Raw genomic sequence first — 19,571 nt, 5'->3', positions numbered from 1 at the left:
TAACGAACGATTTTTTTAGGTAGAGTAAAAAGTTGATAAATAACGCTTAGGTATATAGCGTAATACTTCCAAAGAAGTAATATAAAGATCGCGTGATTCGACGCAATAAAAATAACAAAATAAAAAGATAATCGCCTGTACGAAATTCTTCTAATAGGTCCGTGATCCACGAAGCAGTGGACGTGTGAAAGTTTTTAACACAAGCGCGTCGGGGATCGATTCTCGCTCGATGCTTTAATAATGTAATAAATGTGCGTATGTACGCTATGATTCAAGTACAGAGAGAGAGAAAAGGCTAGGCGCGTCCTCGTCGCTGCAACCAACCGAGCGTAATGGTCGAATGCGAAGAAGCATCGATATATGTGCTATGGGCGATGCTCGTTGCAGTGTGCGCTCGATGTGCAGTAGTCTCGAAATTCTCGATTCTTGGGGACAATAGCTGTAATAGACCTTCATGCCGATGCTTCTGCTGCCGGTCGACTGTAGAGAAATACACATACACACACACACTAAGTAAAACAGTATTGCGGAATACGACCTTTTAACGAGGCAAACTCTCATACAATACCACGCAGGGAGCGTTTATACGCTTCTTATAATCGAGAGAGAAAAATCCTTTGCTCGTTGCTGCTGCTGCTGTTGCTTCCTCAGCTTCTCTGCGCAGCGTAACATCGACGTGTTGTCTGCCCAGGTAAAGCTGCAGCACACACACACACACACACAGGACACTCTAGTCCTCGTCCGCTTCATGCAGCCGCGCCTCCTCTATCCTTTATTTTATCATTATTATATCTATGCGTCGCTCTATACGTCGTTTTAAAAAGGCAGCAGCAGCAGCAGCCTCCTTACCTCCTCTGTGCGTTCACAGTGCGCGCATCAGGGATGAGAAATGGCAATTGACGTGCGTGAGCGCGTTTTATATATAAAATCTATATAAAATCTACTCGGAGGACTACACACACACTCGAGGCATTACAGCTTCATACCATTATTATATATATAATAAACTCTCTCGCTCCGAACGCTCGAACAAGTGAATCGATTTCTCACGCCAAATCTCTGCCTGGCTAAAATCCGTTACGTTATTATTTACACTGTGCGTCCGTCCGTCCGCGAGCGAGTATCTTCCATGCCGATCCTTTGCCGGGCTGCTTCCAAGTACAGTTAACGCTCTCTCTCTCTACGCTGTTGCGTTCGTAGGCATTCTGCTACTAATACTATATACAGTGCACCTCCGCTGCTACTTTGCATTAGTTTTCCCTTTGCTGCAGATGTACTTTTTGATAAATGCCTTCTCGGACTCGGCTAAGATTGTTATTTTGATAAATGAAGCGTGTACGCGTTGCCGTCGCCGCTGCCGCTCTCTCTCTCTCTCTCGTAAGTACCGCCTTGCTTGCGCGCGCAGAAAACCGACCGCAATCACTTTTTATTATTCCGTGAAAATAATCAAATGTGTATACGTCCCAGGCTCTATAGAGAGCACACCCGGTTTATTTTTTTTTTTTCTCGATTCGAGAACGCTTTTAAAGCGCGCGTCGAGTTCGCGTCTCCTGCGCGGATGATCACCCCGTGATTTAAGAGCTTCGAATTATATAAAAGCCGAGATTCTTTATTTATAAAAGCACTTGAAAAAAAAAAAAAATGTGTCTTCTACGGTACGAAAGTATCGAGTGCGAGGGTGTGTTGTATACCGCGTGTGCACACCGCGAATGAAATATTGATGCACCTCCTCTGAATGTGCCACAAGTATATAGTGTGTTGTGTTGTGTGTTGTGTGTGGGAGCGCAGGTGCTGTCTCTCTGGTCTGACTCTCAATTCTCTCACATGACACACACACACACACACACGTACGTACACTCTCTATGAAGCTGCGCTGCACAAATAAAGTCGCGCTGATTCCAATTATATGCGTTCATCGCTCGAAAATCGTTTTCTCTCTCCAGCAGCAGCAGAAGCACAGCTCGATTTTTTACGTAAAACATATCGTGTGCAACATCGCTGCTAACAACGCACACACAACCAGCATATACCTGCACACATGCTCTCTTTCGCTTCTTTCTTTTCTCTTCTTTTTTTTTTTTTTTTTACTTCATTCTTATTGGAATACGGCCGGAGCGCAACAAGAAATCGGCATCGTGACAAAAGATTCTTCGCCTTCTCTCTCTCTCTCTCTCTCCTCCTCTCACTTTTCGGTCCCGCAGCCGCGTCGTGTATATGTATGTACGTACGTACGCACGCACATTATATGTATATACGTATCGAAGGTAGCCTTCGAGATTTTTAACGATCCACTCGACTATACGACGCGACAGAGCTCCGATTCGTCGTTTCGCAATCGGCAAAATTGAAAATCAACGGGAATATATAAAGTCTCTCGACGACGACGACAACTGCAACCACTGCTGCAGCACAGCACAACAACAACAACGACGACGACCAAAGAGTAGTCATCTTTTACTGTCTCGCCCGTGCAAGAGAGCAAAGCGAGTTCCTTTAAAAGCTTTATGTTATGAGCGAAGAAAGCAAGAGCGACGCAAGCAGTTTATTGTACACAAAAGTCCGATGCTGCTGCTCTCTCACTCACTCTGCACATTATAGTAGCAGTCGAGCGAATATAAGGTAGTAATTTGCTTTTGTGGCTAACGCGCTTTCGACGGCGAGAATAGAGATAATCCGACGTATCTCTTGCCCGTGACCCTCGCGAGCTGCACACACACACACACACACGCAGTTCGTGTCCTTTTCCTCCTGCGTTTTTACCGAGGTGTGTGTTTATGCGTGTGTCTTGCGAGAAAACGCAGCAGCGGCAGCGGAGCCGTTACTGCCACTGCGCGAGCGAGGCATCAACGCGCGAGTGAAGCGAGAAATATATATACCTACGTGCACGCTTGACTTACCTGCTGCTGCAGCAGTCAAATTGAGACGCCGGGTTTTTCGAGTCCGCAACGGTGAGACAGTGTGAGAGAGAGAGAAAGAGATAACGACGAAGCGAGGGGCAACCGCACGACGACGCAGCGGACGCGATGCAATTTCTCTCTCTCTCTTTCTCGTCTCGCAGTCGAATTGCTTTCTGCCAGGAAAAAGACACGAAGGCGCGAGAGAGAGGAGAGAGAGAGATTTTTTCGCTTCTGTGAACGATTATATTCCTTAATATATATAAATATCTCGGGCGAACTTGTTTCGTCACGCCCTACAAAAAAAAAGTGACATTTCGCCGCGCTGAGGTCATTTTCCGCTATATATCCTTTTAATACGTATTATATATAACAACACACAGACACACACAAAAGTCGACGAATTGAACTCTCGCAATCAGTCTCGTGCGTGTGTGTGCACCTTCTTGCAAGTAGCACGCGAAATAAATCATTCGGCCGGCGCGCACAAGCGTCGTTTCCTGCGCTGCACGCTACTAGAGAGAGAGAGAGAGGATTTGCGATACGAGAAAGCCGGAAGAAAGTAACAGGTGACAAGTGCATTTGTACGTGTGTGTATGTGTCTGTAGCAGACGACCCTCTTATTCGAAAAGTCATTTGTACGAAACCTAACGGAAAGGTAGACCATTACCTGGCCTGTGCCGCGTCGGTGCCGCGGCCAAAGTGCAATTAACCTCTCTCTGTCGACTCTCGGCAGGCGACCTGCACGATACCGACGATGACTACTACGACGACGACGACGACGACGATGACGAAGAAACAAATATTTTATATATTACAACCTTCGATAGTATAGCGTCATACATAGCTGCGTATAGCTGTATGTATATGACGAGGAAAATAAGTCGTTACTTACAAGGCGGCAAAGGAGGAAACGTATCTGCACACACGCGTGAGAGGGTCCGAGAGGAAGATACGCTTCTATGTAGCTGGCGTGCGAAGCTATCGTGCGCGCGCGCCAGTGCGGATGGGAGACTTCGATGCTAGGACGATACCGCGGCTCTAGCTATATAGCTATAAGCTAGGCAGAGAGAGAGAGCGTCGACTCGCGACTAATCGAAGTCACTCCCTCTCTCGGCTTCGAGCTTTTCCATTATAGGCTTTCTTTCGCTTAGAACCGATCTTTTTCTACCTCGTGCGTGGTCTACGCTCGGGAGAGAGCTGACTTTTTTTATGATCTATAACTCGTGCGTACTGCGCTGCACTTTTTGGGCATCGGGAGGGTCTTCTTCTTCTTTCTCGCGAACTGCCAATGCGCAACAACGATGAATGAACGTCGCCCGACTGCACTTCAAAAAAAAAGAACGCTGTGATTTGCTGCTCGTAAAGTCATGGCCCAGAAAAATTACCTGTTAGCTTCCTCGCGAGGAGCGAGCACAGTACGCTTCTTTATTCTTCTTCTTCCTCTCTCGCGTACAGGTCCTCGGTCTGTATATAGGGCCCGAGCGTGCTCACAGACATATATCAGAAAAAAGAAGTTCGCGCGCTGCTCTGCGGCCCTGTGCGCCGCAGCGAACTTTTCTTCGAAGGAACGCATTTGACAAGGAGAAATTTTTAATATTTGGAACGAGAGAGCTGCTGGCAGAGCAGCGTCAGGAACCGTTGGTGCATTTAAAAAACTATATACGCGGGTCGAAAGATCTTCTGTGTGTGTGTGCGTGAGCGCGGTATATATACAAGACACACTCGCCATCGTATAGATCGTGTATACATAATGCGCGAGCGAATTTTGATGGATGAGACGCGCGAGCGCGAAGCTTATTTCGTACACGGCACAAAGGATGCCAGTACGCCGCGTACACACACATATGTATGCACGATAATAACGTCTCCATCGCGGCCTTTGGATAGACTAATTATTACGGGACACGACGTAAAATGTCAGAGGACGTGCACATGGGTGCGTGCGCATCAAGTATATGCGCGCAGGTGAGAATGAATGATCGTCGAGCTTTGCGTCTGCTGCTGCATATATGCATCCATTATCTTGGACTGTAACGCGCACGAATATATACTCTCTCCGCGACCGAGCCGTAGCTGATTTTACTATTTTCCTCGTGCAGCGCTGTGCGCAGGACTATAAAACGAGTTACGACCGATGATTTAACGGCCATGCAGCGCGCTTGGAAGAGTATAGTATTTCCCACCTCTGGAGGAGCGAGCGCGAGGGACCCCAACGAGTGTATAAGTGCAATTACAATAACCACCATTTGCCGCACACACACACGCGCGCGAGAGGAGGAATTTATGTGTTTGCGAAAAATTTATAAGCGTACGTGTAAGAGAGCTTGAATTAGTCGAAAGATTTAAAAGATTTTACATTGTACTTGTATACGTGCGTGGGGCTATCATAATCGATTCGTATAATAATCGCCTTACGCTGCGGAAAAAAAATTTTAGCCGCGCAGTTTCGGAATTTTCACGCAAAGAGAGCGTAAGGCGAGGATGAGCTAGAGAGAACGAAGCATCTCGAAGACAGCCTAGCTTCGCGGTTCATTACTCATGCGCGCCAAGTCGAGTGGGCTCTCTGGCATGGCTGGCTGGCTGCGCGATGCACTCGGACGTGCTGCCGCTGTAATATAATGTAATACGCGCGGTTGGCACTGCCGTTGCCGCTGCTGCTGCTGCCTTAGCGATGATTACTTATTATACGAACTTAGGATGGTAGCGCGCAAGGTCGTTCGTTGACCTCTCGCGACTTGGCGCGGCAACAATAATTTTACGCTCGATCGAAGGCTAGAATTTGCTGTATATATAACTCCTTCGCGCACAAAAGTAGCAGCAGCAGCAGCAGCAACGGAGCGAGCCACGCCATCAGCCGGGTGCAATCGCACAATCGCCACTATACGGTCGCAGCAGCAGCAACAGTCGTCGTCGCTAATTGGGTGCAATTAGCTGACGGAGCAGCAGCAGCATCAGTCCTCTCTTTCCTCTCTTGTGTGTGTTTTTTTTTCTTTCTCTCTCCCTCTAACTCTACTCTACTCTCTTCGCTCGCTGCGGCTAAGATTAGGCAGAGTATAAATTGACGGAGAGCTGCGCACAGGTATATTAGCTAACAACATTGGACTTTCCGCCGAGGCTTTATCACTCGAAAAAGAGAGAGAGAGAAAAAAATCTTCGTTCCGCGTTCAAAGCGATTCACGGGCAAAAACCGCCAAGCACGTGCGTATTATATATATACACGAAGGAAGAGAGAGAGAGAGAGAGACGCTTCGCGCTGATAGCTCCAAGAGTCCATACTAACTGCTGCTGCTGCTGCACCACTGCTGCAGTAGGAATTTATTAGGCCGCGCAGGATTCGCGGAAACTAACGGGCCGCCCTCGACGCCGCTCATATCGGCGCGTGATGTTGTGTACCAAAGCTAGCTCTAGCTATATAGCTGCGTGTCTAGTCGGTGTGCAGTGTGTGCTGCTGCAGATTTGCGCGTGCGGTGCGCAGTGCGCAGCTCCTTCTCTCTCGCTCGCTCGCTTCCTTATACTAACTTTGACGTAGTCGCTGTACGAAGCGAATAAATTGCACGGTCCAGTACGCACCAAACTGACTTTATATATAATATTATGCGCGGCGCGATGAATTAAAGCGAGGCCCTGGCATTAGGCGCTCGCTCGTGTATATGGTATAGTAGGACTATTCTTGTGTGCGCCGACATCGCCGTCTCTTTCGTCCTCGTCGTCCTCGTCTTCGGCTACTGATTTTATAACACGACTACTACTGCTGCTACTGCAGTCTCTCTTTTATTCGATCCCCGAGCAGCGTTTTTTTTTCTCTTCGTATTATATCCATGGCGCTGCGTGTGCGCGCACGCATATATATGCGTGCATTTCGCACTCTCTTTTTTAACGCGCCCGCGCCACGCACAGCTCGTTTCGGCCTCTCATTCTCTCATACGCGCACGCACTTTTATATTTCATATACGTGCCGTATGCTCCCTCCCGTGCGCTTTCTTCGCTACTTATATACATATACGATTCTCCTTTTTGTACATATATGTGCATGTGTGCACCTACTCTGCATTTAACGAGGAGCGAAAATAATATACGACCGTATATACCGAGGACGCACTTGTGCAGCTCCCCCGAACTCTTTATTTTTCTTTTTTTCATTATTATTATATTATACGTGTATATTCTATATATGCGTTATGCACTTCTTTGGCCGTGCGTAATTAATCAAGCCGCGCGTATACGTTCATTTTCGCTCGGCTGCTTGCTGCTGCTATGCTCGCTGCTGCTGCCGTTGATACGTAATACGCGCCGCGACGTGTGGGCCGCGCATGTTTATAACGACGTGCGCGCGTATACCTATATATGATATCGACGATCCGCGACTAGCCGCGCGCGGCGCGACGCATTTTTCACTCTCTGCCTAGCTGCAAGTACAGCTATGATGTGTATATAGCTCGCGAATTCAATCATCTCGAATCACAACTGACGTTCGACTTGATTAAAACTGGAAATACGTCGGAATATGTATATATATAAACGAGCATCGTGTGCTGCTGCTGCTGCTGCGATTTCGTATGCATCGAGAGCGGCGCATAGGCCCCGGCTCGCGCTCGCATACTAATGTACCGTACGGAAATGCGGCGTCGTTTAGAGTTGCATCAGCAGCAGTAGTATAGTTTCCTTTTGGTCTATAGAGATATAGACGTACACGCGGAGCAGCAGCTGCCAATCTCTCTATCGGTTGATATAAAAAATTGCACATATTATATATATGAAGAAATTCGACGAGAAACGATTAGGTAATTAAGTCGTGTCTCACCGCGAGTAAAATAATTCTATATATTAATTGAATCAGACGTATAATTGCCCCCCGCGCGCGCGCGAGCTCTGTAACTATAATAAAAACGCCTGAAAATAACACGGCCGCTCGTTGACATTTCCACTACCATATAACCATACCTACTACTGTGTTCGCGAAATCCGAATACGAGGACTTGTCTCTCTTTTGCCGCGCCGCGACTGCAACAGAGAGAGACTTATTATTAGTGTAAGCATAAAAGCGAATGAGTGCGACGACACTAGCGAGACGACGACGACGACGACACGCACTGCACAGAAACAGAGAAAAGTCCTCGACGCGAACCCTATATGACGTGCGAATGGTGTGTGTGTGTGTACTCGGCAATAGGCGTTTGTAAACGTCGGTTCTGTCGCGCGCGCATAATACTCATTACTACAATACGTACGTACGTACGTACATATATACGATTTTCAACTGCAAAGCGACGACGACGACGCAACTTGGCGATTGCTATGTGCCCGAGCTTTGTCGTATTTTCTTCGTCTTCTTCTTTAAACTCGAGTTACTACTATATACTCGCAGTCAGTCTGAAGAGGGCCCCGCCGCGGCGCATATAGGTATCATTTAGCGAAGGAGTCGTTTAAAGCTAACTGCTTTAACTTCTGCGAGATGTGTGTATTATAATGTGTATATATGCGTAGAGTACACAGAAAGTGACGCGTTCCGGCGAATCGCGTCCAGCGCGAAGGAAACGGCTCGATATACGTCTCTATTTGATGCAAAAGACACGTATTAAAGGTAGATGGTAAAGGGATATAACGTGTCGTTCCCTGAATCGAGAAGGAAGAATATAAGAGCAAAAATAACATAATAAAGGTCCTGCTCGAAATTAAAACCAATCGAACGAAAATTGACTTTTCGAGGCTAATGATATATGGTTTCGTTCTCTCTGTCTCGGAGGGGCCCCACGCACACACACACACAACTACATAATATGTATAAGAAATAGTCCTTTCGACAAATTGTCATGCGGCTGGTATCGACTGACCAAACTACACACAGCCGTTGATGCTCATCGCGCGTACTACCCTCGTATAGTGGTATACGTACACGTGTGAGAATCGGTGTAATGACGACTCGCCTCTCTTAAACCAGAGACGAGCAAAAAAAAAAGTCGAGAGTTAACTCGAATGGGTATTGAAAAAAAGCCCAGAGAGTGCGAAGAGAGGAAGAGAGCATCAGCAGCTATACGGCAGAAGTTAAAGTAGCGAAGAGAGAAGAACAGGTTGCGCGCGTTTGTGGCCGTAGTTTGTGCTACGAGTATTATATATATCGACTCGTAGTAGATAGCCGGATGTGCCATAGCCATCCTTGCGGAAAGTCCTCGAGACGATCGTCCCAAGAGAGAGAGACGGAGACAGACGGACAACAGTATACAGGGACTTTTCTATTCGGACTGGTATTAACAACGAGCTCCCCGCATAATGATTATACGTACGCGCTAGTTTCCTTTTTCGTATTACACAGCGAGGCGCGTGCGGCTCGTTCATGGGTTGCAGCTACTCTACTGGGTAATCAGAGCACACACACCAAGTAGATGGTGTGTGTACGAATCGATTATAAAGACTACAAGGAGTTAACTTCAAAAAAGTACAAAAAAAAAAACCTTTGGCACCAACGACTGCGCTCGTGGAGCAGAGCATTATATGGTATACATACAGTTGCAGCGAATTCTATTTATAACACCCCCAGTGCAGCGCTTGGCTTTATATACCATACTATATGGTACATATATACGATGGTATTAACCATCGGAGGCACTAAAAATTTGTGCCTCTACGTGCGTGCGTGCCGCGTTGATGGAAATCTCACTCGACGCTTGTCTAGCTATAGCTCCTCTCTGCGCTGCACCATAACGAGACAGTAATTGGATTTGAAAAATAGTACGATCATAGCATAATGACATACGCACGCGTATAAATATATATATACATTTTCTCGCATTCGCACATAGAGTGTGTGTAGCCGAGTTTATATGGTGCCGACGTTGATTAGATAATACATACCATTGCCGCGCCGAGTATGCGCTACGCGCTCGTTACGCTCTTTTATTTTTTTTTTTTTTTGTACTTTTTCCTGCCCTTTTTTTTTAGTTGTTGCTGTATATCGCTCGCGTATTTTCTTATTTATATACGCGCGCAGAGGGAAATAGCAAAACTTAAAACCGATCCCGCGCGATTGTCGCTTGAGTACACCGTTGCTGGTGCGATTATATTGTATATACGAAGGAGTCGCGGACAATTCGATTGATTTATCTGCAATTTATCGCGCAAAATAAGAGCGGATAGCGAAAACAACAACAACAACGACTGCAGTAGTGAGAGAGAGAGAGAGAGAGAGTGCAAAAGTCGCCCGTGTACAAGCCCCGGTTCTTTCGACGAATGTATCGCATTTCTCCGAAAAACGTTTGGAGCGTACCGGTGAAAACCTGGCGCTTTCACGAAATGCTGCTGCACAGACTCGGTCAGGCTGCACGTATAATATATATGGTGCAGTGCAGCGGACACACACACACACAAACACACATAAACACATATACGCACGTTAGTAATTGCTCGACTCTCCATCGTACACTCGATAATTGGCACTCAAAACGCGTATATGCCTCTACGAATAGGCACACAGTCCATAGGCGGCGCCGTAGGTAAAATGAAAAAAAAAAAAGTATAACATAAAAATGGAAAAACTACTACCGTCGTCGTAGTCGACAAGAACAATCGATTGTAATCGAGAGCATGGGTATGTGTGTGTGTGTGTGTGTGTGTGTGTGTGTGTGTGTTCGGCCCAATACTCGCAGTATGGAAAGTGCGCAGACACGTAACGTCGTTACACGGCCAAGTGTTGAACCATGCGCATATTCGTGCGTATGCGTACTAGGGGAAAAAGGTTCTCTCTCTCTCTCTTTCTCGGCAGCAGCAGCAGCAGTGCCTTAATTGAGTTGATCGACGCCGCGAAAACTAATGACACGGGAGTTATACATACGTATACACCCGCGCGCACATACGGCAAAAAGGCGCCGGCGTGGGTGAGTTCATCGTACTCCTTCTCTCTCACCACTCACTCGGTATAAGGCACAGCGCGAAATTATAATCGCCGCCGAAAAAGTACCGAGAGAGCTTTTTAAAGCTGCCACGACTGCCCGGGAACAGCTGCTAAGGCTGCAAAAAGATCTCGACAACTGTATATACGTACGCGCCGGTCGAAAGGATGTGTGCGCGTGCGCGTGTGTACGTCTTGGCTCAATTCGCTGAACAACTTAATTTTCTCGTGAATAAAATTAACTCTCGCATCCACCCACCCACCTATATAAATGCGTGTGTGCGCGAATCGCTGCGTAACATCTGTGGCACGATGTATATAATATACTTTGCCGGCGTGTGTAACTGTACATGTACGCGATGGGACACAACAATCGGAGAATAGCTTTTATAGGAAAAGCTTTTAAGACAGGCCCTAATAATCAACGAATTTTTTTTCTCGACTCAATTAGAAGTTGTTACTTAAAGCACATAAGTAAGAGCGGAGCTCGATCCAATTGACTTTTTGTTGTAGCACTGCTATTGTGATCCTTTTTCTTCTTTTTTATTACAACAAGTGCATATTAGGCTGTCGATTCATTTTTCTTTTCTCTTCGTTTTATTTTGCTCTCGTTCGGCGTTTCACGTTGTATATCAAGGTGTATGGTGGTGCCGCGCGCGAACTCGACTGCCGTCGCGACTTGAATGGCTTTGCTCTCGCATATCTCTTCTGATGAATCATCGGTGTGTGTGTGTGTACGTGTGTATGGCCGTACTGTGTCGGGACCGGTCCTTCGCCTCGATAAAGCCACGACGACGACGACGGTAGGCCGCCTTATATTGTCGAGGTGACTCGATGATAATTCGAGCCCGGACCGGGGCCACAACCAGGCATGGGACAAAGGGAGGGGAGATCGAAATAACCATTATCCCGGTAATGAGCGTGCGGCCCACCTTAGCGAGAGGACTTTAATACGTATCTCTCTCTATATACATCTCCTTCTCTCTCTCTCTCGCGCGCTTATAGAAATCACGCGAGCCGTTACATGTGATCACTGAAATTGCTCTTCTTTCACCTCCTTTTTTTCCCCTTATCATCGTCGCTCGGGCGCGACGCGAGGCAGGAAGGCTTCTTCTCCCCTTTTTTTTATTTCGGGGGGAGGGGACTTTAATTCGCGTCATCACAGGTTCGCGGACGACCGAAAATCGTAATTTGTCCGCGGTAGAAAATTGTTTATTTTGGAAAATATACTCGCACACACACAGGGGCACACACGATGTTACCGTACGTACGGAGGGTCAGGATAATGAGGGAATAAACAGTTTTAAATGCAGCCGCGCGAATAAGAAGAAGAAGAGCCGAGTCACACAGGCCTCTCATTAAAAAAAAAAGAAGAGGAAGACAAAAAAGAGATTCGCGTCCCTTAACGAAAATATCGATTTAAATTGCGCAACCTCCACGCAGCCATGAATGGAGCTCGTGTATCTTATACATACAACGCGAAAAGAAAAGAGAGTCTTGGAGCTCTAGTAGACGTGGCGAAGAAGCCAGCGTACCTATAGAGTGAAAGAGAATGGGAGAAGAGAGAGAGAAGGGAAAAACGGGGTCTTGTATCTCGTGCAGCATCCGCGAAGACGATGCTGCAGTTTTGCAGTGCACTGCAGCGAGTTTCGCGAGACCTCTAACGCCATCTGTGCGCGTCTCTTCGAACTCGACTCTCTCGCATTTTTCCTCGAGTCTCGTCCTCGCGTTTCTCCAATTTTTCATGCTTTGCAACGTACGATTGATCTACGTAAGTGCGATGATGATATATTTTGCAACGAAAGTAGCGAAGGATTTATATTCCGAAGTTTCCACGAGCATCGAAGCGATATTTCGTGGCGAGAGAAATATCGGAGGTATTTAGGTATAACGCCTGTCGCTAATTCAAGCAGGCGTGTATGCACGCAACACGCAACCTCTGGCACGACAGGAACGGGGTGCAATGCCATTGCCATGTGCCTGTGTGTGCCTGCATAATGGCAACTTCGTCTTGGCCGTCGTCGCCGATCAGATTATCGTTTACTTATTCAATCTGCGTGAAAATCTCATTGACGAGTTTTCCTCCTCCTCCACCTCCTGATGCTGCACCGGCAGAAATCCATATAATCTGCGCCTTCGTCTTCCGGATTCTAGGGATTTTTCTTCGTGGCTGCTGCTGCTGCTGCTGAAAACTTTGGTGCTACTTTCTGCGTTGCATAGCACCCGCTAGACTGCGACCGACCGACCGATCGATCGAAAGAGACAGGGAGAAAAAAAGTGTCGTCGCGGAAAGATGCTTTATCTCGCTCTTGGATGTATTTATACAGCTGCCGGCGTGTGACACGACCTGTGCGCCTTATATCCTAATCAAGATTACGCAACAACGATTATATACGGAGCTCATCTCTCTCTCCTTTTGAATCGTCTCTTCCTTCATTGTGATGGAAAGTGACGAAAAGCCACATAATCGTGTCTCAGGTGTGATGAGCAAACAATGGCCGATCTCTCTCTCGGTGTGGCACGCGTCGTCAAATTAGTCTCTCTCTCTGTCTCTACACAACTGTATACAATACGACACCAGAGACAATTTGGGTCTTGTGGAAAGTGTCATCTAATTTTTTTCTCTTGTTTGTCTCTGTGTTTACACACAGATTCCTCGGTGCTGCCCACTTGTTTTCTATTCTCGTTGACACGAAAAAGGAAATTTCTTTTTTCTCTCGATTTATTTTCTCTCTCTCACTCTACTCTGCGGCCGCGCGCGCGCCAGAGCTATCTAAAGGTCTCTCTCGTCGCGCTTGGTCAGCTTTAAATTGTATTATATATATATTTACGCGGAGAGAGAGAGAGAGCTCGACGCGTTCACGCGTGGTCGCTGCAGCGATATACAGCAATACAGCACAGCGCAGAGCTTCTTCGAAGTCAGGAATGCCATAATCTAGATAACCACTCGGGCTCGCCGCTTGCAGCAAGGCAGAGAGAGAGAGAGAGAATGGCATATAGCCTGCGAGCACACAAACTCGCTGCATTTTCGTCGTTGTCTTCTTCGTCGACGTCGCCTCCACGACGACGATGAGCGCGCGAGCGAGTCTTATTATATGCTTCGTTCTTCTCTCTCTCTCTTCATCTTATCTATCTCCTCGATTTTTCGCCCCTCCCATGTCTCTTCTTCGCTGTGCTTACTTAACTTGTTCTTCTCTGCTCTCTCTGCTCTGCGTTGCAACGCGCTTCTTTGCCGTGTCTCTTTTATAGGTTATCTCCTTCTTCTTCTTCTTCTCATTTTTTTCTCCCTTTTTTCGTCGCCACGGCTGATGCTGCGCTGCAACTTGTATATATAAAGGACTCTGAAATGTAGACGTGCACCACGATAATGTTTATTTTTATGGATTTTGTTTACGTTGGCTTGGTTGGAGCGCGTCCGGTGTTGCTGCTGCTGCTGCGTCGTCGCCTTTCCTCCTCGGCTTCGTGCTGCACATTATAATAATATATAATACGCGGGAGAGCCTCCAGAGTGAGAAAGAGAGGCGTCGTCGCGAGTCACGAGGATTTTACAACATTAAAAGGCCTCCTATTTCAAGAGCGAGAGCGAGCGCGCGCGGCGAATTGAACATTATTTTCAGCAACCTCTCACCTGCAGACGACTAATTAACAGATAAAGCGCTCCCAGGGACTGCGAGCGAGTGCGAGAGAGAGAGAGAGAGAAGAGGGCAGAGGCAGGCAGGGCGGCTGACACGAGTGGCTTTTTGGCATAGTATAGTGAGTGGGCTCGTAAAGTGCGTTGCTGCTGCTGCTCTACTCGCGCGCGATGCTTGCTTAAGTTATTAAATTCAATTGCTCGTTATATATATAGCGTGCAGAATCAGCGGTAGCAACCGCAAAAGTAGGGGACACCAGCGCCAACAACACCGAGGCTTATTTTCTCAATTCATCTCTATCTAAACTAGAGCCGCCGCGGCTATTATTTTTGTTGGCGGTGGAGAGGGAGGAGCGTATAGAGCGAGTCCTTAGCGCCCATTAGAAATGAGTAATTTGGATAAATCTTCCCGCGCATCTTCGTTCCTGGGAAAACGAGCGAGTTGAGGTATTATTTTTTTGAGAAAAAAGAAAAAATTCATCCAAGCTGCTGCTGGAGAGAAAGAGGAAGAGAGCTCCGAGAGTTACGATGACAATGACGTAAACGTATACTACTACTACTACTACTACTACGGAGCACGAGTAGAAGCCTAACGGGACCGAGACGTATATATATACATCGTCGTTGTCGTTGTCGTCAACGCGTCGCATATAAAGCGAAGAAAAAAGAAAAAAAAAATGTAAGAACTCGACATTAGCGCAATCGCGTCGTCGTCGTCGTACGACGTGGTGTGAACGCAGTCATCGTCATCTCTCTTTTTAGCTTCGTGCATGCGAGGTATAGATCAGACGCATTCCCCGTCTACGTGGAGCGTCGAGTCCGCCTTCTCTTTCTCTCAAAAGGATGACTTGGTGAGTAGCAGCGGCAAGTAGAGGGTTCACCGTACAGTGCATATATCGCACGTCGCACGGAATAAAAAAAAATGAGAAGGAGCTGCATACACATAGGTACGCGCGCATGTGTGTGTATGCGAGGGACTCGCGGGATGACAACGACTGCGAACTCCGACGACGACGAGTAGGAGAACGAACTATAGAGTCGCGTGTCATTTTTCCGTACATACATACGCGTGCGTGTGTTGTGTGCAAGTATATACACATATTGTGCAGAGAGAGAGAGAGAGAGAGAGAGAGAGAGAGAGAGAGAGAGAGAGAGAGNGTCTGAGCATTTGATGTGCTAGCGCTGCCCTGCGGTATAGCGTATTGTGTTGTTGTCTGAGCATTTGATGTGCTAGCGCTGCCCTGCGGTATAGCGTATTGTGTTGTTGTCTGAGCATTTGATGTGCTAGCGCTGCCCTGCGGTATAGCGTATTGTGTTGTTGTCTGAGCATTTGATGTGCTAGCGCTGCCCTGCGGTATAGCGTATTGTGTTGTTGTCTGAGCATTTGATGTGCTAGCGCTGCCCTGCGGTATAGCGTATTGTGTTGTTGTCTGAGCATTTGATGTGCTAGCGCTGCCCTGCGGTATAGCGTATTGTGTTGTTGTCTGAGCATTTGATGTGCTAGCGCTGCCCTGCGGTATAGCGTATTGTGTTGTTGTCTGAGCATTTGATGTGCTAGCGCTGCCCTGCGGTATAGCGTATTGTGTTGTTGTCTGAGCATTTGATGTGCTAGCGCTGCCCTGCGGTATAGCGTATTGTGTTGTTGTCTGAGCATTTGATGTGCTAGCGCTGCCCTGCGGTATAGCGTATTGTGTTGTTGTCTGAGCATTTGATGTGCTAGCGCTGCCCTGCGGTATAGCGTATTGTGTTGTTGTCTGAGCATTTGATGTGCTAGCGCTGCCCTGCGGTATAGCGTATTGTGTTGTTGTCTGAGCATTTGATGTGCTAGCGCTGCCCTGCGGTATAGCGTATTGTGTTGTTGTCTGAGCATTTGATGTGCTAGCGCTGCCCTGCGGTATAGCGTATTGTGTTGTTGTCTGAGCATTTGATGTGCTAGCGCTGCCCTGCGGTATAGCGTATTGTGTTGTTGTCTGAGCATTTGATGTGCTAGCGCTGCCCTGCGGTATAGCGTATTGTGTTGTTGTCTGAGCATTTGATGTGCTAGCGCTGCCCTGCGGTATAGCGTATTGTGTTGTTGTCTGAGCATTTGATGTGCTAGCGCTGCCCTGCGGTATAGCGTATTGTGTTGTTGTCTGAGCATTTGATGTGCTAGCGCTGCCCTGCGGTATAGCGTATTGTGTTGTTGTCTGAGCATTTGATGTGCTAGCGCTGCCCTGCGGTATAGCGTATTGTGTTGTTGTCTGAGCATTTGATGTGCTAGCGCTGCCCTGCGGTATAGCGTATTGTGTTGTTGTCTGAGCATTTGATGTGCTAGCGCTGCCCTGCGGTATAGCGTATTGTGTTGTTGTCTGAGCATTTGATGTGCTAGCGCTGCCCTGCGGTATAGCGTATTGTGTTGTTGTCTGAGCATTTGATGTGCTAGCGCTGCCCTGCGGTATAGCGTATTGTGTTGTTGTCTGAGCATTTGATGTGCTAGCGCTGCCCTGCGGTATAGCGTATTGTGTTGTTGTCTGAGCATTTGATGTGCTAGCGCTGCCCTGCGGTATAGCGTATTGTGTTGTTGTCTGAGCATTTGATGTGCTAGCGCTGCCCTGCGGTATAGCGTATTGTGTTGTTGTCTGAGCATTTGATGTGCTAGCGCTGCCCTGCGGTATAGCGTATTGTGTTGTTGTCTGAGCATTTGATGTGCTAGCGCTGCCCTGCGGTATAGCGTATTGTGTTGTTGTCTGAGCATTTGATGTGCTAGCGCTGCCCTGCGGTATAGCGTATTGTGTTGTTGTCTGAGCATTTGATGTGCTAGCGCTGCCCTGCGGTATAGCGTATTGTGTTGTTGTCTGAGCATTTGATGTGCTAGCGCTGCCCTGCGGTATAGCGTATTGTGTTGTTGTCTGAGCATTTGATGTGCTAGCGCTGCCCTGCGGTATAGCGTATTGTGTTGTTGTCTGAGCATTTGATGTGCTAGCGCTGCCCTGCGGTATAGCGTATTGTGTTGTTGTCTGAGCATTTGATGTGCTAGCGCTGCCCTGCGGTATAGCGTATTGTGTTGTTGTCTGAGCATTTGATGTGCTAGCGCTGCCCTGCGGTATAGCGTATTGTGTTGTTGTCTGAGCATTTGATGTGCTAGCGCTGCCCTGCGGTATAGCGTATTGTGTTGTTGTCTGAGCATTTGATGTGCTAGCGCTGCCCTGCGGTATAGCGTATTGTGTTGTTGTCTGAGCATTTGATGTGCTAGCGCTGCCCTGCGGTATAGCGTATTGTGTTGTTGTCTGAGCATTTGATGTGCTAGTGTGTGTTTCTTGTGTAGGGGGGGCCATATTGGAACTTGTATTTGGGTTTAAAAGTTCTACTAGATTTGAGAGTGTGGGCGCGGTATCTATTGATTTGTCTACGCCGTCCGTGCGATCATCTCGGGGATGCTCGCTCTCATCGCTCTCTGAGCTAGACATATACTTAGCTATAATTGCGTGCCTTTCTGCGCTTGAGCACGAGTCTAAATATTTTAATACAACATCAATTTCCAAAATACCTTCCCCCGTGGAACTATTTTCCTCGTTATTTTTGCTCTTTGGCCCGAACAATCCCATTATTATTGTTAAAAATATATAAAAAATTTAGAAAAAAAAAGGTAAGAGGGCCAACAGCAAATAAAAAAAAATTTAAATATAATATTCGCGAAATATTTTGAGTCCTTATATAACGTTATTGCTCTCAAGGCGTTACTAAATATGTATGCTATAAATTATTGATAAAAAAGTAAACTTACCATAAAATAAGAAATATTGATGGCATTCTAAATTCGTGACTAATTGCTGTTGAGCTTCTGGCTGGCGCTCGGTTATCACTTTTCTGCTGGTATTGGATTTGCGCCTCTGGCAGGAAACTTCACTTATCAATTCACTATTGTTCGTTCACTCGACCGTAAATCGCGTTTCCGAAAAAAGTTGTTTATGCGTTACATAAAAAAAAATCTTTTTAAAAAGAAAACCCCAAGGGAGCCTCCAAAAAAAACACCGCACCTAGCACCAATTGATACGTGGGGAATCGTTGGAGGATTGGGGAAATAATAAATAAGAATACGCATAGGAGTTAATGCAGCGGTAAAAACTTGAAGAGAGATCGAGAAGAGTGAAATGAAAGCGAACCGTAGTCAACTGCGACTTGATTAGGACTGATGCTCATTATGATTAAGACATTGCAATTAAAAAGGGGGGGCCCGCGGTGACGCATCGTCAGGTGCATCATCGTCGCCGGCCCGGACGAACGGCTGCAGCGTAGAACGCTTGCAGTCACGGGGAAGAGCCGAGTCAGCGTTACCTGATGCTCGGCGCATCCACGTGACAATATATAAAACGTAAAACACTAGTGAGATTCTAAAAAGCTTTTTAGATATTTCATTAAAATTTTTGTCGCATCTTTTCAAAAATTTTAAGAAACGTTCATGAAAACTTTCGAGAAGGCTTCCGAAAAGGTTCCAGTAAATTTCCCTAAAATTTTTAGTAAAGCTTCCACAAAGCTTACATTAAAAAAAATGTTTTAAATATAGTCCGTGGAACATTTCTTACAACCTTTCAGGAAACTTGTCGAAAGCTTGCACGAAAATTTTGAAAAAAGACTTCAAACTTTTTAGTCAGTTATAAAAAAGGTTACCACGGTTTCATCAATGCTTTACGCGAGCTAGAAACAAACATTTTGTAAGCTTTCTGGAAGTGTCTAAGAAAAGACTTTTTGTGAATTTTCGGGGAAGCTTTCATAATGTGTGAAAAGATATGATAAACATTCAATTTATGTGCATTTTTGAGCTAAAGATTGGACAAGAAACATATTCTGAACATATAAGCCGATGCATTTTCTAATCACTATTGAGAATCATTCACTGGTGGGCTTTGAGTTACGTTAGTTTTGCATGTGCATCGATTAAGTGACGGCAAAGAATGTTAGATCTTGTTCTACCGAATTCAACGTAATTGAAAAGCAGCCAGATTTTTTTCTTTTTATCGAGTTGAAGAAGCGACGAACTCGATATAAGTACAAGTCTATGGTATCAAAGATATCGTTTACAAAGATTCACGCCTTATAGTGTATCTGACCTAGTATGATTGCCAAACAAATCGAAACAAAATACGCGATCGGCTCAAAATAAAAACAAATCAACGCATACTCG

General features: G+C 46.5%; 1 protein-coding gene across 1 annotated transcript in view; it reads right to left on the bottom strand.

Annotated features, from left to right (window-relative positions):
- Window positions 1–17,994, bottom strand: part of LOC106659679 — a 73,126-nt gene extending 55,132 nt beyond the window's left edge. Inside the window, exon 1 of the mRNA XM_023461167.1 lies at window positions 15,602–17,994. Coding sequence (XP_023316935.1) covers window positions 15,602–17,994 — 2,393 coding nt within the window. The remainder of the gene's footprint in view (window positions 1–15,601) is intronic.
- Between the last annotated feature and the right edge of the window lie 1,577 nt (window positions 17,995–19,571).

The sequence above is a fragment of the Trichogramma pretiosum genome, unplaced genomic scaffold (assembly GCF_000599845.2).
Source record: "Trichogramma pretiosum strain Unisexual culture from Peru unplaced genomic scaffold, Tpre_2.0 scaffold36, whole genome shotgun sequence".
NCBI classification, from domain to species: domain Eukaryota; kingdom Metazoa; phylum Arthropoda; class Insecta; order Hymenoptera; family Trichogrammatidae; genus Trichogramma; species Trichogramma pretiosum.
This window is presented reverse-complemented; position numbering and strand designations above follow the sequence as displayed.